The sequence below is a fragment of the Echiichthys vipera genome (genome assembly GCF_963691815.1).
Source record: "Echiichthys vipera genome assembly, chromosome: 5".
Taxonomy (NCBI): Eukaryota; Metazoa; Chordata; class Actinopteri; order Perciformes; family Trachinidae; genus Echiichthys; species Echiichthys vipera.
This window is the reverse complement of record NC_139830.1, coordinates 31609965-31635850: the sequence shown is the minus strand read 5'-3', so window position 1 is coordinate 31635850 and position 25886 is coordinate 31609965. Positions and strand designations below refer to the sequence as shown.

The 25886-nt window shown below is 42.8% G+C and overlaps 1 protein-coding gene across 12 annotated transcripts in view; it reads left to right on the top strand.

Moving 5' to 3' along the window:
- Positions 1–25886, top strand: part of myo18ab (myosin XVIIIA b) — a 199368-nt gene that overhangs the window by 105892 nt on the left and 67590 nt on the right. For all 12 annotated transcript variants that reach the window (XM_083914286.1, XM_083914285.1, XM_083914295.1 and 9 more), the window contains 2 exons: positions 987–1052; positions 9118–9246. In XM_083914286.1, the coding sequence (XP_083770412.1) occupies positions 987–1052; positions 9118–9246 (195 nt within the window). The remainder of the gene's footprint in view (positions 1–986; positions 1053–9117; positions 9247–25886) is intronic.

The following is a 25886-nucleotide window of genomic DNA, read 5'->3' as shown; positions in this document are numbered from 1 at the left end:
ATATTAAACTACCTAATCCCCACTCAGTGTGCATTTTCCACTTCCCCTTGTGGCAATGTCACTACAACTACAGCCAACGCTTTATCATCAAACATTACTGCTGAACTCTGAGCAATGATGGGCGCCACTCCAACGCTGCACAAAGAGGTTCTGTGGTGCCTCAACACTAACTCCAACGGCAGACAAACTCACCTGTGGAAAAGACAAAACAGAGGAGAATACAAAGTCTGATTTGGTTTTTTACTTTACTTTAAAGAACAGCATGTCTACAGGCTATTTTTAAGGCAGTTGGATTTTAAAGGACATATGTGTAGGGTGGATTGTAAAACAAGGGTGATGTCTTCATTGGTTGGACTTTTTATCGACAACCACTAGTGCATCGTTCCATCAGCCCCTGGAGCTGCACTGTTTGCCAGCAGGTATCAAGCCCAGTTCATGAGATCATATAGTCATTCAAGATGGATTAAAAAAACATAATAATCTTAAAGATTTTATTATCCTAAATCTCTTAAACTACTTTCTGCATCGATTAATCTGTTGATTATTTTGTAGTCTATAAAATGTCAGGAAATAGTGAAAACGACAATGGATTCAATCAAATGAGAGTTTGGGCGACTGGCAGCCATAGCAGTCAGATAAAACCACACTTGACATTTGTGGCTGGATTGTTTGTCAAAGCTAACAGAGCAACATGGAGAGAGATGAAGAGACGTGTGTATGGATATCAGTGGGAAGAAACAACTAACGTTATAGTCATAGAATCTGGGGTTACAGCAGGTAACCAACACTTCTATTCCAAAATATTGTGGCTGAGGTCGATTTAAGTGTTAGCTGCTGTTTTGGGGGAAATGCTGTTTGTTGCTATAACTCCAAGCTAACATACTTTGGGCAACCAGGTCATGTGATGTTCTGAGAGGTAAGGCTCGGAACAAAGCCGGTTTGTTTTGTGTATCTCTGTGCTGACTGTTTGTTCTGCTGGTTTCCAGGCAGTGGAGGAGCTGCTGGAGTCACTGGATCTGGAGAAGAGCAGCTACCACATGGGGCTGAGCAGGGTGAGTGGAGTCAAACATGCACACTTTTATTTATTTATTCATATGACGCTGTAACTTCTCCAAGAGAATCCTTATTGCAAACAGAAAAAATAGAGAACAAATTATAAATACTTGATTTATTCTGAAATACTGTTATTTTTTATTGTTCATAATCTTCTCTTCTGACACAGTGGTTACTGTTCTCTAATTTTGATCACTGTAAAAAAACAACATGTTAGTACAGCAGTGGTATAGCCACAGCTGATATTCTGTCAAATTCTGGACAGTAAAAAATAACAATATAATAAATCCAGTGTATATCAAAGAAATGTATTGTCATACATCAGATATCTCTCTGTTTTCTGTACTGCTGTGCCTTTCAGTTTACTCTGTTGCAAACTCAACACTTCCTCCACAATACTAGTTCATACCAATGGGATCTACTTTGCCGCCTTTACATGCTTTAAGAAACTCTCAGTGAAGCAGTGCCATGCATTTCAGCTTTGCAAATGACACACACACAGACATAGGAAGAGATTGCTTGCTTTACAGTTAGATGTCAAACCTGCAGGAAGTGTTGAGCTTCATTGACAGTATTTTAACAACAAGCAAAAGAACAGCAGTGAAGGAACAGTAGTGATTAGAACTCATCTGAATTAAAACAGGGGGATATTGTATTAAATGCTTTCCAATGACTCGAAGGATATAATACCTCACTTTAGTGGTAGGCTTTTAATGTAGATGTGCAGTGTTGAGTACAGACTGAAATGAAGTGGTGAATGAAAAGTGTTCTAAAGCAGTCCAAAGTGTTTCTGTTGAACAAAAGGAAGCAGCAGAGTGGTGAGTATGATGTTGTAGTACTGATGGAAATGGTGCTGAATTTAACTTCTGAGTTATTACAGTACATCATTTCCACTTCAATCTTCTTCATTAGGAAGCAGCCTTTTTTGTTTGTGCTGGCTATTACCGCTTTCCCTTACCTTAAACTTCAAAAATCCGATCCCATGATTGGTAGCAGTGCATTCACACTGAGGGGTCAGGGGGATTTGTGTCCTTTTCCTCTCAACAGCCACCAGGTGGCCGACTAAGTTTGCGTCGGCTTCGGATTGTGCATTAAAATATAACATTTTGAAACTTTAAGCAATATGGACATGCTGCAAATGTTAGATTGATCAATGGAATCAATTTTACGGAAAAAATCAGGAGCATTTACCGAAATGGTAAAAAAAAAAAAAAGACAAGAAAACATTGCAACTTCCTACCCTTTCTCCTTTTCCTGCACAATATTGTTCGGTGGATTCGTTTTTTGTTAAGTTACTGGCTACGAAATTAACGTTTTTCCACCTTTTTCTGTTTAGTGTTCACCCAGAAACAGCCCCTGAAGTACAGGAAGCACTCCCAGTGTTGAACGTCAATATGGATGCATCATGTTTTAGTAGCCACGGTAGAACCAACTGTCATTGGCTATCAACACTTCCCGATCATTTTCCAACAGTTTATTTCCTTTGGTAACAATATTGCACAGGAGATCTCCACACAACCTGGGTGTATTTTAGCTAAGCCCCTGCTTACAGAGCCAGCCATCAAATGAATACGTACTTTAAAGAATGAGCATCCATAATGTCCCCATGCTCTCATGGTTTGATTTTAACATTTATTTTCTGAAAAGTATCCTATTTTGCTCTTATTACTTGAAATTAGTTTCCTGTTCATCACAGGAGGCCCTGAAAGCTGACAAAATACTCTAGAGAAACAGAACAGGGAAACCAAAGTAGGGGTAACACTGGCTCACACTGATGACTGTACCCGGCCAACTGTTAGAGAAACACAACAGGGAAACCACAGTAGGGGTAACACCAGCTTACACTGATGACAGTACCCGGGGCAGCTGTTAGAGAAACACAACAGGGAAACAATAGTAGGGTAACACCGGCGCCCACTGATGACTGTACCCGGGGAAGCTGTTAGAGAAACACAACAGGGAAACCACAGTAGGTGTAACACCGGCTTACACTGATGACAGTACCCGGGGCAGCTGTTAGAGAAACACAACAGGGAAACAATAGTAGGGTAACACCGGCTTACACTGATGACAGTACCCGGGGCAGCTGTTAGAGAAACACAACAGGGAAACAATAGTAGGGTAACACCGGCGCCCACTGATGACTGTACCCGGGGAAGCTGTTAGAGAAACACAACAGGGAAACCACAGTAGGTGTAACACCGGCTCACACTGATGACTGTACCTGTGGCTCACTTCCACAGTTCCACCTGCGTGGGTACAGTAAAGTAATCTGTAATATCGTCTTTTTTAAGAAAGTAACTGTATTCTGAATACACTAAATTAAACTGTTACTCTTATTTTGTATTTTAAATCCGTAATGTCGTTACAAGTAATCCATTACTCCCCAACCCTGTTTATACATGATGTACCACCTCAGAAAATATCAGGCTCTCTCCAGTCCCAAGACCAATGTTCAAATACAGCAGCGTAGGCGACACTATTCAGCTACAGACAGGAAGGTTTATTCCTAATCTGTCTTCAGCCACACTGTAGGAAGAACATCAGAAGTGACATGTCAGTGTTTTCAAACCAATCATTTTACCTCTGCTTACTATCTTACCATCACAATTTAGCTCGTAACTCATGAATGTGACTACATAGCACGCTGATACTGAAATGTTAAATTAAATTAAACTAAAAAAATGTTAAACTTTAAATTACATTTCACAGATCTTAAAAGTTTAATTATTTTTTTAGTATTATATTAATTTAGAAATGAATGTTTCCTTTTTTTATTTTGGAGATTCCCTCAAGTAAAGAGAGAGCTTAGTACCACCAGTGGTACAAGTACCACAGTTTCAGAACCAGTTCTCTAGATGTTATATCATATCAGGCAAAAGCTGCGGCTCTCTGCATGGGTCCTCACCGCATATTTTTGACAGTTGTTCAGCGTTTTTTGTTTTTTCATTAAAGAGTCTGGGCTTCATGTCCCATTGTCCTTTAACTCAGTGACACTCTCAATGAATCAGACAATTAGGAAGTGTTTCCCATTCTACTCACCTACCTTTCTAGAAAGTGGTGTGGTGGTCATTGAGAAGTCAGGGCTGTTTTGTTCCTGTGCAGTGACGAGTCCTCCCACTTCCACTCTCACCTTCAGTAGTCCCGTAGTGTTTTGTTTTTAATTTTGTCTTTTCATTGCGAGGAGCTGATGCTTGTGGCTCTCTGTAGCTGTGACCCTTGCCAAGCAGCAGTCAGACACTGCCAGACTCAAACTCTTTGAGATAAGAAAAACAGCTTATCACAAAGAAAAAGACAGGCTGATGGTTTTGTTAATTAGATCTGTGGATGTCTGTGGAATGAAGAAAAGTGAGTGCCTTGAGCTGTCAATTAGAGACGTTTCTTGGCAGATATTGCAGGGGGTTTAACCTTGCCGCAGTGTTGGAGCATGTGAGTCCATGCGTGGCCTGCTACTTTTCCCAAGTTAACAAAAAGTTTTTTGTTCTGTGGTATTCATACTAATTATATTAATAATGCCTCTCTTGTCACAGTATTTTTCCTGGCAAACGAGAAACACACAGGTCCAGCCAACCCACACACTTACTCTACCTAATTATAATGGGACTTCATGTAGGGTTGGAATCATTTTGAATAATGAATAAATAAGTTGCATCAAAGTGGAGAATACCATATGATGAATACACTAGCATTATTTTACATTTCAGTAATAGGTAGCTGCCAAAAGTCAGGCTGGGCAATAGAACACAGTACACTACACACTCAATATATATTGTCGACAGTATAGATTGTTGATGTAGGTTTGATGCATGAAGGTGGAGAAAGAACTCTTTACATCACAAAATGAATGCAATTTTCACTACGGCTGGACAATATGACCAAAATCATATACTCATGTTAATAAGAACTTAGGTGTAAAAGTGCAACAAGAAGAAGAAGAATTTATTTGTCCTTTATTAGTCCCGCAATGGGGAAATTCAATTTTCACTCTATTATTCATTTTCATTTTACACACACACAGGCCCGAAATACACACACATGCACAGACAGGACCTATATACATGCAATATGGAGAGATGTGTGAGCGAGGGGGCTGCCAGTGACCGGCGCCCCGAGCAGTTGGGGGTTCGGTGCCTTGCTCAACAGCACCTCGGCAGTGCCCAGGAGATGAACTGGCACCTCTCCAGCCACCAGTCCACGCTCCATTCCTGGTCCACACAGGGACTCGAACCGGCAGCCCTCCGGTTCCCAGCCAAGTCACTTATGGACTGAGCTACTGCCGCCCAGTTTCAAGTAGACCTGCAAGCAGGTATCAACGGGGTCCAAGCCCCCCGTACAACCGGCAGAGGCGATGCAATTCGGACCTTCAGGTCTGTAAGTAGCAGCTTGAACGCTGCACAGATTGCAGTTTGAAAAAAAAAAAGTGGTAAGGAATTTTAGTTAGCAGATATTGCGTTTGTTCACATAATACATGCATTACTCAATTTCGCATAACAGCCCAAGCTTTTTTTGTAAGCTGCTGGAAATTCAATTTCCTTGCGGTAGTCATCCCAAAGGGATCAATAAGAGAAGTCTAAGTTTAAGTCAGCTTGGCTGATTGATGTCAGATTTTGCACAGACCCTCAGTGCGGCATGGGAAATAACTTTTCCAAGTTGTGTGATAATCTCAGAAACTACTTCAAAGTAATGCATCCCTTCCTGTTTTGACTACAGTGTACCAAGTCTTTCCTCTATAACTTTCATATTGTTTGGATCATGAAAATCATCAATCATCCAGGAGGTGGCGCTGTTTTGGATATCACTCATACTGGAGCATTTCCTGTACAAGTTATGGAAACAAAACTTTCAGCGGAGGTAAAGACTGGTTCCCCCACAGAACACACCAAATTGACAGTGCCCACCACAAGGTGCGCTATATTCAAGGAAAATGCTTTTTGGCCTCTAACTTCCACATTGTATATCGCAAATTTAGATTTCTTACATCTACATGTTCTCTGAAAGGCGCAAAATTATGGATTCAGACAACGGCACATTTCTGCCTGGTGTTTTTGCAGACTGAATGTGCAAGGTACGATGTGGGGGTTACAGACTTAATTATAGCGCCACCTGCTGGTGAACATGTGTCATTTTGGTGTCTGCCGTAAGTGCAGGGTTCTGAAGTCCAAAGTTTCACCTCCATACCTTGCACGATGTAGGCTGCAGTAGGAGTTTTACCGATGGAAAGAAGGAAGAACAGTCTTTGCCGCTCGGCACCAGCTAATAATTACAGTAACGTGCGTCATTTTTTGGCAGAAACAGCCGTTATTTTTTAACACTGTTATTCCCATTCCTGACACTGATTATGAAAATGTAACACATAATATATTGTATTACAAAACAAAACTGCAACCTGATATTCCGAGTTAGTATGTGCTTGTTATTGTCAATTTACACAAAATAATTGTGTGAAAAAGTGTATCACAATATATCTCCATATATGATTTCATCACAATATGATAAATTATCATATTGAATTATCACCCGGCCTTAATTTTGACCAAGTCATATGGTGGACCCTCCATAAACCTTCTATCCAGTTTAAACTTGCCGGTAATCTCTCAAGCTAAAAGTAACACACCATTGTGAACCTTACTTTCGATGTGGGAATGATTATCATCCAGAATGGATGTATCACACAAGACATTTGCAGAGTGGACTTGGAGTGGAGCTGGCAGATGACCGTCCTCTCCCTGCCAGACTGTCCCTGTGGTTCACTGCCAACTGTGGCTCTCTGCCTGATATCATTCAACCATCCCTGCACTACAAACAGGTCCCTGAGGAGCACAGCAGTTCATGTTAACCAGATGGGTTATTTCCTCCTGGGCTGGTCCCACATCATCTGCCCACGGCAGCCACTTCTTCTTCACCAGCTATAATGTACTCAGCCTCCTCACAAGGCATCATGGGTATCATTTGAACTGTTTATGCGTCCAATCCGGCAATAGCTGTGGTCAGAGGCATTATGTTTTATCTCAGGAACTCCTGGTGGGATTTTCTTCAAATTTAACACAAGGTCCATCTGGACTCAACAATGAAATGATAAGATTTTGGAGGTCAAAGGTCAACCTCACTGTGACATCATAATGTTTTATAACTCAGGAACAGAAGGGGAGATATTCAAACTCTTCCGATTGTAAAGATCTAAAGATGTGTGTGAAGCATTCACATCTTAATTCCTTTTATTAAATTCCCTTCAAAGTTACTACATATACCATGTCATTTTGGACAGTGCAGATAGAAACCGCAGCTTACTAAGTAACAAGCTATACTTTCTCCTTTGCTCAGCCAATTTTGTCAGAGTAAAGAACAGTCATATTCTTTGAAGGACAAAGTGTCACTCAAACTCTGCTTAATGAATCTACTTCCACAAAGAGCTGGCAGCTAATTCAAGGCTGAGGAACAGAGCAATGTCTGTCCCCAGACACAAATGATCTAGAAAGAGTCTGAGGCATTATGTCATAGGCTTTTACAGGGGCCCTGTGTCAGCCCGTCGTGACTCTTTCCAGTCAAAAATGAGATTGAGCTCTCATTGGCATTCAGGAAGTAGCAATACTACTGCCCATCAGCAAAGGAGATGAAAGAAGGAAGGGAAATTAAGCATCGAGCAGCTCTTAACAAATTGAATATAACACAAAGCAAAAATTGGTAGTATTTGTAGCAGGATTGAACAATAACCTCCTGCAGCATGAACACGTCCGCGGTTTGTCACTTGGCTCCGATGTAAGGTCATGCTTAGAGACAATACACACAGGAAATACACTGTTACATACTGATGAGCACTTGACACTTATTGGTTGCCATTTGACAGATACTCTGCGTGGCACCTTATTAAAAGTTACATTTATTTTACTTTGCTCACTGTGACACAAAAACAGTAAAGCTGCAGTATCCCCCGGCCTGGTCAGAACACTCAACACGTCTCATCCCTACATGGAAATACATGGAGTTCAAATGTTAATGTGCTGCGTTGTTTGTCTAACAAGCCTGTTATGGTTCAGGAGTAGGGCTATTTGGTGCCCTTTGTTTTCTGTGTAAGCCCACAAGTGGCGTCTGTATGTATAACTGTATATGAAAGGTTACATAAAATTAAAACTATAGACATACTTTATGTACAATAAAGTGACCAAAGAGCTTAGACAGGAACTACTTAAAAGGTGCATTTCTGGTTGGTTCCCTGCACTCCTCCCAGTGTGGTGTTGTGAAGTCTGTGAGTGCATCCTGCTGCTGAACATGCTCCTCTGGGAGGTGATGGCAGTGTGCAGAGGGTGGCTGGAATTGTCTGATTGGAACCGTCCGCCCATTATGGCCAACTGAAGTTGCTACATGGGCCACAGAAGCTGCTTGCATCCTGTGTGCTCCTCGTGGCTTAGCCCTTTTTTAATGTTTATTTTTCATTTTATGGTACATCATTGCAGCCGCCAACAGGTAAAAATGACATAGAACTGAGTAAAAAAAATGAATACAATCTGTTTAAAAATGATTAAGATACATACCTCACAGCTTCCAAACCTGCAGAAGCAACTGTATTAAAACTCAATGGCACAGTGAAGCTTGCAGCAGTTGATGACAGTCTGTGTAGCAGGTAAAAAACTGCTGCACCTGACTACGTATGCAGTCTGTTCCTCATGTATTCTGGGTGCCATTCAAAGCAGCCACAATTATGCAGAGCGTGAAACCTTGATATAATTTGAACGGGTGAGTTAATTAAAATTCACCCCTGTACAGTTGTCATGAATAGTGAAATTAGCTATAGAGACCAAAAACATTTTTGCACCAGTCTGTAAACATGTTTATTTCATCTGTGAAGCAGTTTGATTTAATTTCAAGTGGATTTGAAACCCTAGCCAGTTTTACATTCACTTGCTCAACAAGTGTTTCTGCGCAAAGTTTGACGTCTTGAAGTTAGGAGCACATTTTCTTTGTTTGCAAATGTTTGCAGTTGTATGTGTGACCTACTTACCATGTGTCCTGAACTTCGAGAAAAGAACGGCGTGTGGCTTTCCCTTAACTCTCCATGTCCTCCTGCAGGTGTTCTTCAGAGCGGGGACTCTGTCCAGGCTGGAGGAGCAGCGAGACGTCCAGACCAGGAGGAACATCTCTCTGTTCCAGGCTGCGTGCAGAGGATACCTGTCCCGACAGGCTTTCAAGAAGAGGAAGGTAAGCCCGCTGCATAGAGTGGGTAGACTCACTACCACAGACCCTTCCTGATACATCATTGGAGCCTCCTTTTAACTGCACTTTAAATGATCTTGTTTCAAAATAATACATCTATGAAGGTCATATCTATAATGCTTTACAAACACATTCAAAAGACATTTATAAAAGCATTACAAAACTGTATATACATGTTTAGAATCATGCATGACAACTTGCAGCTAACAATGTTTATGAAGTATTATAAGTGGTGGACATAATACATTCATTCTTAATGCTTTATACCTCCATACCAAAGTGCTGTCAGTGTCTGAGCGTCCTTTGTTTCCACAGCACAAAAACAAACTGCTTTATACAGGAGGGGTATTTGTTGTAAGGAGGATTTGTAATGTTTCGTGTAGGCTTCGTGCATTATGTGGCTCTAGCTTCATACTCTAAAAAACATTGTTATTCTTATCTGGTGGCCTCATCTAGTTAACATGGATAACATAAGTATCAGAGCTTATTGCCTTAGCATCATGTTATTAATGTCTGATAGATGGAAAGATGATATATGGATAGATAGGCAACCTTAATTTAATCAGGAAAAACAAAAGCACAGCTGTTACACAATGGCACCCTGCAGATTCTGTACATAATCAAAATTTAAAAACTTATATGGATACATAAAAACAACAGGAACAGTAGAACAAGGTCATTTTGACCAGATATCTGAAGATGTATTCAGATATTCCACTTCAACAAAAGTAATAATATCACAGAGCAAAAACTCTTTGCCACAAGCAGAAGTCCTTTACCCCCCATCTTACCCGGGCGTACATAAATACCAGCATATATACCCAAAGTACCAAAACTATAGGTACTCTTGAGCATGTCCCCTTTTCACATTCATATACACTATATTCTATCACTTATGGTATTATAATAATAGATTCAACAATCACATAACTGATAAGGAGGGGACACATCTGAATGACCTGGTCCACTGCATGGCAGCTCAACATAATTTTTTTTTATGTATAGCCTGTACCAGCAATCTAAGCAACCAGAAACTAAAGCTGGCAAATAATTGCAGTTAAGCAAAAAACACAAATACATGCCTCCAGAATGCAGTCCGAGGAAGTCCTGAAGCTCATTCCACCTATGAGGAGCACTTTACCCTAGCTCCAGATTTATATACGGGATATCCAAGGTAATAAAGTCTTGTGATTTTTTTTTAAATTAATCTTATTAAGGAAAGCTTTGTAAATAAAAAAGATATAACATAAAGATGTCTTCTAAAACAGTCCCCTTTAAAGAGTCAGCAAGCAGTGATAACTAGCAGCAAGGAGCTTGAGGGTATGGGCAGCAACAATATTCAAACTGTAACCTACTGCAAAAAGTGAGGCATAGTTTCTATAAAAGAAACATGATTTCAGCTTCTTGGTTATTTCTTTACCATGGATTTTAAAGTTGCATTATCATCCAACCAGATACCCAGATGTCTGACCTTTTTTTCTATTTGAGCCCCAGTTATTGTACTTTTCATTTGGGATCTGGTGCAGAGCATTTTGTTGGTTTTATCAGGGTACGGTCTGAAAATGTATTCTCCATGAGCTGTTAGGGAATGCATATCTGTTTGTGGCCTGAGGGAAATATTTGGGGAATCTTAAAGGTTGAATATGGAGAATAAGCAGCTCCATCTAGTGTCTCAAGATCGTGATCGCAACAACAAAAAATAATTCCAGCAGTCGGGTTGCCAGGTTGGTCAGACCAGGCCCAGTAGCTACAGGAGACCGGAGTCTGTTTGAGTCTGTTTCAACCCATCCACTCCTGCAAATCACACCATAAAAACAAGTATTACAGAGAAATTTGACTGACAGTTAGCGTTAGCCGTTCCAGCTAAGTAAAGATGAAAGTGATCAAGGAGAATGCTGTTGGTTGGAACGCCATACTTTCATTCTCTACCCCTCAAAATGCCCTGTGGGTGTATTATTATTATTATAATTTTTCTTTTTTTTTTAAATATAGCTTTTAATAAAGATTATACATATTCAAACTTTAGAAAGCACAAAGCTGGCGGTAGAGTAAAATACTTTCCTCTGAGATGAACAGTTTCCCGGTTACTTCTTGTCGTTTTCCTCACTCCCCTCCCTGCTGGACTGATGCGTCACGTTCCATCTGAGCTTCAGATCACAGTTCCCTGGTGATCAGCTGTCAGCCTGCCAATGCAAAGCAGGTCTGATTGGATGGACGGATGTCAGTCTCCTCTCCACTGGGATTCTACCACAGTCCTTGTATCTTCTTCAATGACTTCAGTATTGATGGGTGGATGTGGCCCGTGGGATATCCAACTCCTCCCATTATCAGTCTAATGACAGATCTGCCTGCTCAACCTTTTGAAGGTCGTCTTAATTTTTCCGTCCTGCTTTGTTGGCCCGGCAGGAGGCAGGATATGTCTTGGATTAAACCGCTCTGGCACGCATAATGGGTCTCATTATGGGGTTAAACCTGCTGCCCAACTGCTATCAAAGGCAGGTGTTTTCTGTCAGTTGTCACAGATAATCAAATCATATTTGAGCAGCCTGTAATGTGATTATCAGACCCATACTGTTGTGTCATTCTAGGTTACTATGCACTTGTGTTGCACGGTAAACCGATACTAGAAAGGTGCTGCTGTTAAAAACAATACTCTTTCATGTTTTATTAGTATCAGTACTTTATGAACTTAGTGTGACAGCGTGTCCGTGTGCAGCTTCTCTCTGCTTCATCACTGTCTGCAGCCAGACCGGGCGGGGTTGCATGGTTACATGTCACTCACAGAGACCGACAGACATGGCTGAAAGTGGTTCGAGTGCTCCTGCCGACCGTCTTATTGTTGAAAAAGCAAACACACGGAGCAAAAAATTTAAGTATTACACTTCCATTGCCGAAGGAAGAGCAAGTCCACGGACACCACAAAGCCCGTCTGACCAACAACCAACTTGGAGAAACATCACACTGACAGACATGAGGACTTGTTCAAAGAGTTCAGAGAGCTGCAGGTTAGAGAAAGATAACATTAATATCCCCCGGATGTAACGTGAAGTAAGTGAGTGTTTATTTAGTGACAAGTGAACTGTTTTCACCATCAGAGTTGGAGGAGGCAGTCAGGGCTAAAGCTAACTGTTTAACTGCCCCATGTGGTTCACACATCTCTGTATGTAACAGTTCACACTGGAGACATGAGCTTTACAAGAACATGAGCTGGTGTTCACAAGGATGATCAACAATGATCTATTTTAAGGCAGGCACTTCTGCTTATATAACCAAATGATTTTTGTCAATCATTTATAATCTAGATTGTCATTTACATCAGTAGAGGATGGTCTGATTAGAGCACGGACCTCCACCAGGTCTGGTGAAACTTTATAACATCTTAAGTTCCTATAAAGCTCAGCAGCTTTTACAAAATTATATTTGTATTTTGACTTTTTAAGTTGAAGTGTTTTAATAAAAAAAATAAAAAAAATCATTTTAAGTTTAACATTCTGTCATCTAGGATTTTTTCCATTACTTTTGATGATGTTTTAGTTTTACGCCCTGGTATCGTTTCAGTATCGGTATTGAGAAATTTTAGGCAGGTATCATACCAAAGTCATAATTTTGGTATTGTGACAACACTACTATGCACCTTCAAATCGTATGTTATCCTTTTATTAAAAAGTATCAGTATACAGGGCTCCAGAATGCGACCAAATGGTCGCATTTTGTGACCAAATTTTATGAGTGTGCAACTGAATTTTACATTTAGTGGCACATGCAGAACCAGATGTCTTGCCATATCAATAAGAGGCTAAACAGCAACAGAGTGACGGATAAGACAGGAACAAAATGTAAAGCACTGTGAGGAGATTGTGCTGTCAGCACCCTAACACGGGAGCTCCCGCAGCTTCATTAACATCAGGGTACAAGTTATAGTCACAGTGTCGAGACCTGACGGACCTGAAGCCTCCGTACGTGACTAGCTGCCGACAGACGGTCTCTGGCGACATTTACTAAACCAAAATAGTTTTCATGTGGACTCTATGGGAAGAAATCAACCATGTTTAACTGATTCAGTTTCTCCACCCAGCGCAGGCAGTGAGATAGCAGGTGACACACGGACTTATCTGATCAGAATCAGAATCAGAAATACTTTTAACTCCAGATATACAAACAGCAAATATTATACAGACTAAACATATATTAGAAAATATTGAAATTTGAATTTACAGAAATAGAATAGAATAGAATAGACTTTATTGATCCCACAGCGGGGAAATTCACGTGAGCAGTAGCTTACAACACAGACACAGACAACACAGACCCTTAGTTTACATAAGGTAAACAAAGATAATTAAAAATAAAATAGAAGATAAAAATAAAAAATAAGAATAGAAAATATACTTTATACAATATACAACAATTTACACTATGTGTCATAAATATGAAGTGGAAAAACTACAGTGGATGGAAATACTAAGTACAGATGTTACAAATATGCATTACAAAAGTGACTCGTGATGATGTGGAAGTGTAATTGCACATGGGTGAATTGACAAAATAAACATAACAATCATTACAAATTATTATTGTGCAGTCTGACTGCGGTCGGGATGAACGACCTGCGGAAGCGTTCTTTTTTGCATCTCGGATGCAGCAGTCTGTGGCTGAAGGAGCTGCTTAAGGCTCCCACAGTGTCATGGAGGGGGTGAGCGGTGTTGTCCATGATCGATGTTAGTTTGGATAACATCCTCCTCTCACCCACCTCCTCAATGGAATCCAGGGAACAGTCTAGGACTGAGCCAGCTCTTCTGATCAGTCTGTTTAGTCTCTTCCTGTCCCTCTCTGAGCTTCCACAGCCCCAGCAGACCACCGCATAAAAGATAGCAGACGCTACCACAGAGTCATAGAAGGTCCTCAGAAGTGCCCTGCACACTCCAAAAGACCTCAGTCGCCTCAGTAGATGGAGGCGACTCTGGCCCTTCTTGTACAGGGCGTCGGTGTTGTGGGACCAGTCCAGTTTATTATTGAGGTGAACACCCAGGTATTTGTACTGCTCCACCTTCTCAATGTCCAAACCCTGGATGTTCACCGGTGCTGTTGTGGGAGCCTTCCTGCTGAAGTCTATCACCACCTCCTTCGTCTTGCTGGCGTTGATGAGCAGATGGTTTGCCTCACACCAGGCGACGAAGTTGGCGATGACGTCTCGATACTCCAGGTCGTCCCCCTCGGACACCCGTCCAACGATGGCTGTGTCGTCGGAGAACTTCTGGAGGTGGCAGCTGTTGGTGTTGTGGCTGAAGTCTGAGGTGTACAGTGTGAAAAGGAAGGGAGCGAGCACCGTACCCTGCGGGGCCCCTGTGCTGCAGACTACCACATCAGACACACAGTCTCGAAGCCTCACGTACTGCGGTCTGTTGGTGAGGTAGTCGATGGTCCATGCAGCCAGGTGACGGTCGACTCCCGCCCCTTCCAGCTTCCCCCTGAGCAGCGCTGGCTGGATTGTGTTGAAAGCACTGGAGAAGTCGAAGAACATGACTCTCACAGAGCTTCCGGCACTCTCCAGATGTGTCAGGGACCTGTGCAGCAGGTAGATGACAGCGTCATCCACACCGATGCCAGGCCGGTACGCGAACTGCAGGGGGTCCATCTCACTGTCCACAAGGTGACGCAGGTGGGAGAGTACGATCCTCTCCATGGTCTTCATCAGGTGGGAGGTGAGGGCTACTGGCCTGAAGTGGTTCGGCTCCCTGGGGTGAACAGTCTTTGGAACCGGAACCACGCACGATGTTTTCCACAGGAGTGGAACTCTCTCCAGACTGAGGCTCAGGTTGAAGATGTGCAGGAGCACACCGCTGAGCTGATCTGCACAGTCCTTAAGCAGTCTGGAGTTGATGCCGTCAGGGCCAGTAGCCTTCCTCGCCTTGGTTTTCCTCAGCTCCCTCCTCACCTGGTCTGTTGTTATGACGAGGCTAGGGGAGGGGCTGAGGGATGGGTAAGGGGGGAGGAGGTGGGAGACTTGGAGTGAGGATGGTGTAGTTGTTGCTGTTGGAGAGGCAGTGGGATGGAATGGGGGAGCCGACCAGGACAGCTGCTGTGGAGAAGGGGGCGAGGGGGAGCATGAGGGGGAGGGAAACGTGTCGCCATCGAATCTGGTGAAGAACTGGTTCAGCTCATTCGCCCAGACCTGATCACCTGATACAGGGCCCCTCCCACTGTCCTTGGAGTGGCCAGAGATGGTTTTCAGGCCTCTCCAGACCTCCCTGGCGTTGCTCCCCTTTAGCCGCTCCTCCAGCTTCCTCTTATAGCTGTCTTTTCCTCTCCTGATCCCCTTTTTCAGCTCCTTCTGCACTCTCCTCAGCTCGTCCTTGTCCCCAGATTTGAAGACCATCTTCTTCTTGTTGAGTAGGTCCTTCAGATCTGGGGTCACCCAGGGTTTGTTTATTGGGAAAACACCGTACCCTCCTAGTAGGCACGGTGTTCTCCACGCAAAAATTTAGATAGTCAGTGATGCAGGTTGTGAGACTGTCAATGTCCTCCCCGTGAGGTTCACACAACACATCCCAGTCCGTGGTGTCAAAACAGTCCCTCAGTGCCATACTAGACTCCTCAGACCAGTTCTTCACACGCCTAATGGTGGGTCGTTGTTTGTTCACCATAGGAATGTATGCAGGGGACAAGTGAGCAGGTTGTGGTCGGAACGACCCAGCGGGGGGAGAGGTGATGAGCTGTATGCATCCTTTGTGTTGGCATACAATAGGTCCAATGTTCTATTGTCTCTGGTGTGACATTTCACGTACTGTGTGAAGGTGGGAAGAGTGGAGGACAGGGAAGCATGGTTGAAGTCACCAGAGATTAGCAAGAGGGACTGAGGGTGCGATGTCTGGTACCGCGATACTACAGTATGCAAGAGCTCACAGGCTGTTGCAGCATCGGCAGACGGGGGAATGTACACAGTTATCGCGATAACATGTGAGAATTCCCTCGGCAGGTAATATGGCCGGATGCTAACAGCTAGCAGCTCAATGTCCCTACTGCAGTACCGCTCCTTCACCCTGATGTGACCCGGGTTACACCACCTATCGTTTACAAACATCGCAATGCCCCCTCCCTTCCTCTTACCAGTCTCCTTCGCTTTCCTGTCCGCCCTCACAAGCTGAAATCCGTCCAGCGCAACGTGCGTGTCCGGCGTGAGATCGTTCAGCCAAGTCTCTGTTAGGCACATGATGCTACAGTCCGGTTACTCCCGCTGCAGCCTGGTGAGCGCCGAAAGCTCCTCCATCTTGTTGGGGAGAGATCTAACGTTCCCCATGATGATTGACGGAACAGATGGTTTGTACCGTCTCTTCCTCTGTCGGCGCTTCAGTCCGGCTCTGCAGCCCCGTCTCCTCCTCTTTAATTCCGCGGGGATCTCCGGTCTTTCATCGGGGAGTACCTGCGTGTAGCGCCATGCTAACAGCTGCTCCCTGCTGATGGTAATGGAGCCCTGGTTGTACAGGTCCGCTGAAACCGGGTTAAACAGTCCAAAACCAATAAAAAGAAAAATGCATAGTCTTAGAAGAAGTACATCCATAGGAGTACCCCTCCGACCTAGACTAGCGGCAAAAAAGACACGAAAAACGGACAAAAACACAACAAAACACTGAAAGACGAACGGATCTGCTGCTACTGGCTGCCACACGCGCGGCGCCATCTTGCCAAATGAATATTTACAGTAGTGAAGTATATACATGATCAAAGATTGTCTGTGGTTGAGTCGGAATTTCAGAGAGGGGATGACAGACTCTCCAAAGAAAGCGTTGTATAGTTTAATGACCACAGGCAGGAAACGTTTCCTGTGTTGCATCTGGGTGCGAGGAGTCTTCTGCTGAAGGTGCTCCTCTGCTGGGCCTGTGTGTTGTAGAGAGGGTGTGAGACATTGTCCAGTATAGACCAGAGCCTGGACAGCATCCTCCTCTCTGCCAAGGTCGTCAGGGTGTCCAGCTCCTCCCCCACAACATCACTGACCCTCCTGATCAGTTTGTTCAGTCTGTTCAGCCCACTGCATGTGACAGCCAAGAAGATCACACTGGCCACAACAGACTCATAAAACATCCTCAGCATCGTCCAGCAGATGTTAAAGGACCTCAGCCTCCTCAGGAAAAAGAGTCGACTTTGGCCCTTTCTGTAGACAGCCTCTGCGTTTCTAGTCCAGTTCAACTTATTATTGAAGTTAACCCCCGGGTTCTTATACTCCTCTACAGTGTCCACCGGGACCCCCTGGATGGAGACAGGGGTCACAGGTATTATTACCCTCCTCAGATCCACTAAGAGCTCCTTTGTTTTAGTCACGTTGAGCTGCAGATGATTCAGCTCACTCCAAGTGACAAAGTTGCCCACAATAGTCCTGTATTCACTTTCATCCCCCTTTCCAATGCAGCCAACTATTGCTGAGTCATCAGAAAACTTCTGAAGGTGGCAGGACTTGCAGGACAGTGCAATAGTTGAAGTCTGAAGTGAAGAGAAAGGGAGAGAGGACAGTCCCCTGTGGGGCCCGGGGGTTGCTGACCACCCTGTCAGAAACACAGTTCTGTAGCCGTACATACTGGGGTCTGCCCATCAGGTAATCCACAATCCAGGACTCGATGGGGGCCTCCACCTGCATCGCAGCCATCTTCTCACCCAATAGAGCCGAATGGATGATATTGAATGAACTGCAAGTCAAAGGACATGACTCTCACAGTGCGCGCAGGCTTGTCCAGGTGACTGTAGACTCTTATAGTCAGTGTAGATACGGTTCATATGTTTAAACACATATACAGACTGATCTGATCAGTCAGTGTATATAAGGTCCATATGTTTAAAACACAAATAGACTGATCTGATCAGTCAGTGTAGATAGAGTTCATATGTTATACTAGCACAGATAATTTTATATGTTATATCGCCATAAGTACCGTAGGCTACACTGCAGCACCACCACAGCTCTCTTCTAAAATCAGGCCCCCTGTAAAGAAAATACTAACATTATAGTGTTAAGTTTAGTGTTAAAATCTCATCTCGTCTCGTTCTTGTGGACTCAATATTGTGTATCGTCTCGTCACACCCTTTTTGATGTTATTGATATATTTTTTGATAGTGCTGTTGGTTTACCTTCTATTTTACATCTTCAAAAGAGCACAGTAAAATGAGTAGTCCACTCACCTAATGGTTAGCAAGTTAGCAAGCTAGCATCGTAAAGGGGCCTTTACATGATCAGCTCTTTGCGCTGGGCTCATCGCGAGGTTGGGTGCAGAGACCCAGTAAACGGCTAAATCAATCAATCAATTCACCAACTTGCTGTGATGTTTATAAACCTCCATCATTACGTTTTCTTCAGAGATTGTGATATGGCTTTAATGTATCGTTTGATAGTTTGAGAAACTCAGACGCACAATAAGTTTTTCTTCCATCTTTCTAGCCGGCTTGATGTCGCTCTCTTGTTGCCCAGGAACAAGGTCAAAGTTGAACTGATTTAATCTTTGAGCACAGCAGCAGAGAGGCAAATGTGAGCGATGCGGGGCGCTACATTGGGCACTACCGCTACATTGGGCGCTACCACCTCCTTCAAAGGAAATGAATGGAACGGCTGGCGCAAAGCGTTTTTACTGCATATCATGCTTAGGGGCCTTTACTATGGCTGAACGTTGTATCTTTAAAAAACTGCAATCTAAAATACAGTTGATGTAAATGTCATGATCCCACACTGGCTTCCCACCTGCAATCTATGCCAACACTATTCGAGGTCAAGCTGTTTGAAAAGTATCCAGGCCATGATCCTTGGTCCCTGTGGGGGGTAGGCGAGAGCTTTATCCTGTGTTCATGTGTTTTCTAAAGACCATCAAGGCATTTCAGCTTTATGAGACACATCAAAGTGAAATGAAACTTTTTCAAATCCATGGAGATTTAATTTGCATTGTAGCCAAATGAGCTTTTTGGCTGCTTCACAAGTTGCCCTTGTAAAGGATTTTGTCTTTGCCATTCTATTGTGTGTGCTTTTGTGTGTTGTTCCACCGGAGTGTGCCTGACAAGTGGAAAACATTGCCGCTGTGCACTGACTGGCGCTTGAAGATGCCAGTGGGGATCTGTCGACTTTCTGTGTGTGTATTACTTCACAGAACTTTTGATGTTGCTTGTGGAAGTTTTCTCATGTGAACACACAGTTCATTCGGTGCACAGTTTTTGTATATATATTAGGGGTGGATAGGATAATTAAAAAAAATCTGTATTTTAGTGAAAGAAAACCTATTTTCATCATTTTTTCTAAGATTTGATAATTTAAAAGTGTTTATATTCTTACCTAGAAGGCAAACAATTGTTTACCTTTTTGCTAAATATATATATAAACGCTTAAATGCAGCAATGTGTCTCCTACTGTTTCAAAAGCTCACTTCACTTTTATTTAAGATTGAATAGAAACAAGCTGCCTCATTATTTCAGTTTTTGCATGATTGCATGACATGTCCTTAAGAATATCTGATGATCAGCCTAATCTTTAGGGTTAATAATAATCTCATGTAACTGATAAAGTTTGGAATTGGGTTCTTTTCATTGTACCGTTGTTATGTGCATTTTGTACGGATTCAGGCAGAGTCTCCAGAAGACGAAAACCCTCACACTTGTGGCTTTTTGTGCATTTTTAGTGAGAGTGAAAAATGGAGAGAAGGAGGAATTGTTAAATGATGAGATGTCACAGAGCGATAATGAAGCAACGTTTACATTATGAGGGCGATGTAAATACAACTATTACCCAGATCATCACACAGAAAAAAGACTGATTTGTGGCCTTTAATATTGCAGATAGAGTTTGGTCTTGTCTTCATCAAGGTAAAATGAATTCATATGGCTAATGTCAAATGCTGGATCCAAGGGCACTAGCATATCCCAGTACCACAACTCATACATTAGAATGAACAACACTGCCTCCTGACACTGTCTCCTAACAGCAAGCGTCCTCAATAAAATCAGTTGACTACATTGTCCTAACTGGCCGTGAGCGACAGAGTCCTGTGCACCGCTGTTTTGAACTGAACTTTTGTTGGACGCTCCTTTTCTTTGCATTGAAAGTGCCGCAATACATGAAGAACAGCGGATTCATGAAGTTAAAATGAGGAGTAATCTATACAAGACCTCTTAATTTTACTACAAAAACCTAAGTAAATAAAGCTAAACAGGGCCAGATAAGATAAACAACCAGAGGAGTCTCGGAGGAAATGAGTGTCACTGCATTTGTGTTTGTGACTGTGTGTGTATATGTGTGTGTCAGGACGGGGAGACGAAGCCTCTGTGAAGTGATGCCGCTGGCTCCTTGTTAAACACTTTGGGAATTTTTCTGTTTTTCAGTTTCATATTGTGTATATATTTTACACCTTATTCCACATATTCTGTGAAAAAGTGCGGGCGGAGAGCGTCAGTGTGATGCCATAGTTGGAGGTTGGCATGCTGTTAGGACACAGTGTAACATGGAGTGTGGTGCTCTTAACCCTGGAACACCTACCCTGAGCGTCTAACGCACTGTGGACATGTCTCCAGTTTAAAACCTGGTGAGTTTGGAGTCCAATGCCGAGGGCAAATTACCAAGTTTGTTGGTCAGGGAGTACTGGAATTAAAAAATATTTCAAAGGAGGTATATTATTGAAAAAAGTTTGAGAACCACGTTCTATAGTGTAGAATTAGAAGAACAGGTTTTTTTTGCTTTACAGACTTAAACACTTTCAGTTGTTTAGTGCTACCTCATAGTTTTGTCATTGATAAACGTCAATATACTCAGAGAAGTAGATTTAAGCTTTTTATAATGCAACAACACAAAATCAATTAGTTTGTTTCTCTTTCTAGTCTGTATTTTTCCAGCTCTGAGGAAGGTCTCCCGTGTCCTTCCAAGTTTTCTCTCCCTGCCTGGGGGGAGCAATGTTCAAAGCACTCCGGGAAATGAGTAAGAGGGAGGATGTGAATGAGAAAAGGGAAAAAGGAAGGGAAGCTGGAGAAAGAGAGACTGTGCCTCACCATGGGGGAATAGACAAATAGAAGAGATCCGCTGGCTCCTTTGAAGCCCTAAAGTCTGTCTCTCCTCTCTATATCTTTGACATTCATGGGGAACAGTTGAGAGTGGAGGAGCATGGGGGATTCCACTGCCAGCCAACCAACCAACACCCAGCCTAATTAAATAGTTGCCTAAAGACAGAAACGCACCCCGACTGGGAACAGGTGGGCTCAGGCAGACGACGTTGCTGCTGCTTGTGTGTGTGTGTGTGTGTGTGTGTGTGTGTGTGTGTGTGTGTGTGTGTGTGTGTGTGTGTGTGTGTGTGTGTGTGTGTGTGTGTGTGTGTGTGTGTGTGTGTGTGTGTGTGTGTGTGTGTGTGTGTGTGTGTGTGTGTGTGTGTGTGTGTGTGTGTGTGTGTGTGTGTGTGTGTGTGTGTGTGTGTGTGTGTGTGTGTGATCAGCTCGGGGCCAAGTGTGTAGAGATGTTGTTATGTAACTCCCTCCTGGTGCGAAACAAATTCAGAAGTGGGGAAATGTAAGTTTGCAGACTCCAGGTTGGAGATACTTGAGTTTGAACAATGGCTGCAGCCTGTCTCTGAGAACAACTGTCAGGCTTACTTTACTGTAAAGAAGAAGAGGAGATTATTGTAGCCTCGATGGGCATCAAGGCTGTCAAGTCCCACATGCACGGTGCCAGCCTCAAGACCACCGTTGGCCGCAGGGAGCAGCAGCAGCAGCTGTCCATCACCAGCTTCTTTGCTCCATCAGCGACACCACTACCCAGTAACACGACAGCTGAAGTAGCTAACACAGCTACGACAGCGACCTCTGCCTGACTTTGGGCCGCTGCGTGCAGAGGTTATCTGGTGTCTCAGCACTGCGTGAATCACCACTCACTAAACTGAAATGAAGGCTTTTCTGATATTTTCAAGTCAATGTTTCCAGATTGGGACAAAGCTAAGACGTTCAAATGAAATGAGCACATGTCATGAGTTTTGATTAGTATTTATATTATTCACCAAGTTGTTTCACCATGTTGTCCTTGGTGGTGAATAGTGGAGTCAGAGTGTTACTTGTTCTGAGTGGTCGAAGAAGTACCTAGACCCTTTTAATTAAGGGCGCACTCACACTGTCCATCCGTACCGTGCCCCAGCACGTTTCACGGCTAAAGTCTAGTTCATTTGACCAGTGTGTGTGCAACCGTACCGCGTCTAGGTTGCCGTCCACGGCCCGTTTGGGAGAGGTGGGCTTTTGTAAAGCTCGTTTGCACATGTACGAGCACGAGCGTGCGCACATGTACGAGCACGAGGTCTACGGCGGTTCTGACGTCATTTTATGTGCGCCTGTTCAGACATAGAAAAAAGAAAGACGTACCTTTAAAACCTGTGCGGACATTTAAAACAATGGCGCCGAAAGGTTCACGTTGGTGTGATGCGGAGGTGGAGTGTTTACTGCAGATTTGGTCGGATGAAAATATTCAAAAACAGTCAGACAAGACGCACAAAAACTCTGAGGTCTATCGAAAGATTTGTAAACAAAGTGACGCACCGCGATGACATCAATCAATGCGTGTGACATGTTACGGCGTGATGACGTATAGGCAGCAAGAGGCATTCTCCGAGGCCCAGGTAAGGTGAGTACAAACGGGCCTGGGGCGCGGGGGGAGAGGGAGGGGGGGGGACAAGTACCCTAAAGCACGGGGCACGGTACAGGGTACAGATGGACAGTGTGAATGCGCCCTAAGTAGTAATACCACACTGTAGAAAAGTACACTGTACAAGTAAAAGTCCTACATTCAAAATGTTACTGAAGTAAAGTTCAAAAGTATCAGCATCAAAATGTACTTAAAAATACTAATTATGCAAAATGGTCTAATTCAGAATATTATATTATCAGATTATAGTTATTGACGATGAGCAAAGGACGGTACAAAGTGTTGTAGAAGAGGAACAAGAGCTGGAGGAGTTTCCATCTCTCAACAGTCCCCTGTCATCTCTACAGTGTCTTCAAAGTGGTTGAAGAATATGTTAGTCTATATTTTTAATACTAATTATTAATGTAAATATCACTTTAATACTGTATGTGATAAAGGTGGGGATAATTTTAATACCAGGATTTACTTCCAAAATAGCTGTGATGTCAGGAATCACGCTCATAGCCCCGCCCCTTAAAGTCAGATTTTCCATTTTTACACTTTCTGCAGATTGAAGTGAAAACAGCCTTCAAATGTCAAGCTTTGCGCGGACATCATTTTACGCTACGAAGCTGAAACATCCAACAGGAGGAACAAGAAGTGGAGGGGGACAGCAGCAGAAGTAGCAGCGGATGAAAACATCAGATCACACTACAAGCTTATTGCTCAGCTCTGACGTCCTGCACTGCAAACTAAGATGCTCTTTTAATTATCACAATAGAGCAGACCTTGAGACAAAGTAAAAATATCAGACCTTAAAACTTTAACATTTACAAATCCAAAAAACAGTAGTAATTCTATTTGGCAATTCCAACCTTCTCGATGGTTGTAGCAGTGTTATGGTCCACTAACCTCCTACTGTCACCCTACTGCTAGGAACCTAGGACTTATCTTTGATTCTGCTTTTAAATTTGATGGACAGTTAACACATCCAGCTTTCAGTTAAGACTACTAAGTAAGGTGAAGCCCTATCTCCCCCTTCCTGACTTTGAGAGGGCGATCCATGCATTTATCACCTGTCGTCTTCATTATTGCAATTCTCTTTATGTTTGACTAGACCAGCAGTCCTTGAAGCGCCTACAGGCTCGATTGTTGCAAAAAAAGGCGTGGTCACACATCCCCTATTCTTGCCTGTCTTAACTGGCAGCACATCCAGCTAGAGCTTTGAGGTCAAGCAACCAGTGACTGCTGGTTTGAAGAGCAAGGGCGACAGAGCTTTTTCACCTGTGGCCCCTTATTTATGGAATGCTTTACCCCTCCAGATCAGAGCAGCTGAAACTCTGGAGCATTTTAAATCACTTTTAAAGATCCACCTCTTCTCACTGGCCTTTAACTCACCCTGACCTGTTATTTTCATCTTTTAGTATAGCTTTAATTTGTTTTACCTTTTCTTCGTAATTGTTCTATTGTTCTTATTGTTAATGTTGCTGATTTATGCTGTTTTTATCTATTTTTCTAGCACTTGACTCTATGTATGTTGTGCAGCTCTTTGGGGAACTATGGTTGTTTTTTTTAAATGTGCTATATAAATACATTTTGAGTTGAGTTCAAACTTAAAGTGAAAAATACTTTATGTACGATTATTTTTCTTTTTATTCAACTCAACTGATATCCTCTGATTCTTTACAACTGATGGCAAGGACTTCACCAGGAGATTGTAACACAGTGATCCCATCTCAATGTGTCCTGAGTGCATTCACAGCTGTGCTGAGAGCTGTCCACTTGTGATCTGATCACTCAGGACATATTAAAGAAACAGGTCTTAGAGGCTCACCGTAGCTTCTGTCTCCTCACAGTAACAGCAGAGCAGGAAGATGAAGGGGGGGTCTCATTTCATGGATGGTTTGCATCTTTGTATTCCAAATGTTCCATCCATTGTTTGATGTCACTAATACAGTTCAAATAAATGAGCCTTGCTTTCAATATCAGGTCAAATTACAGTAACTAGGTAACTACAGTGCATATAAACAAGTTTGCCAATTACTTTAGCAACCTGCCTGCTTCTCTTTATGTAAACACATTGAATGGATCCTCTTCAAGGACGGCCCTGCACTCTGTATGTATACAAAAGTTGCAGTAGAAGAGGTACAATAGTCAGTAAATATTAACTCTATCATATTAAGATAACCATAGTTTAAGGGGAAGTATGAGATTTTAAAAAAAAGAAACCACCTGTCCAACTATATTGTAAGCTTAAATATAGGACTGTCCTGCTGTGAAGGCTTTGCCTTTAACCAGACCACCAAAATGAAAATGAAATATTTGCTTTGCTGTTTTTATGGAGCCCAGTCTGATTCTGGATCCATGTAGTTTCCTCTAAACACATGGATATTAGTATTACAACCTGTCTCTCTTCCCAAACTTGCTTCTACTTTGCCGTAGCTGCAAAGTAGATTGAATAGCATAACTTGAAACAAGTTTAATAATCTCCTGTAACAACTGCTTGACAAGATCATTTATCTTGGATAAGAAATATTTTAATCAAATTGAATGAGTATAAAAAATAAGATCAGCTGCCCTGTTTGCTGAGTGGAAGTGTGAGGGAAGAGTATTCGCTTGTCTAGGTCAGAGTGTGGGAATGGGACCTGGGGTTTATCAAAGTGTCCCGATGAAGATTAAAGTGAAATATCACATCAGTGTTTCTCCAGCTGCTCTTCTAGGCTGCTGATCTTTCCTTTCATCCTGCCGCACATCCTGTACATCCTTCCCATGCCCTCGCTCAGTCGTCTACTGGTCACAAGTCTAGTTGTGTCTAACTGGGTTAATCCTCATCTCATAACCTGAATGTGGAAGCAGATGGTTCCAGTTACATCATGTTTTAAGAAGACTTGTTTTTGGTATCGTTTCTCAAAATGGGGCCATTGACAAAAATGAAACAGGAAAAAATAAAGACAATATGGTCGTAACAGTGTAAACACATGGTAATATTCATGAAAGCAAAAAAGCAACA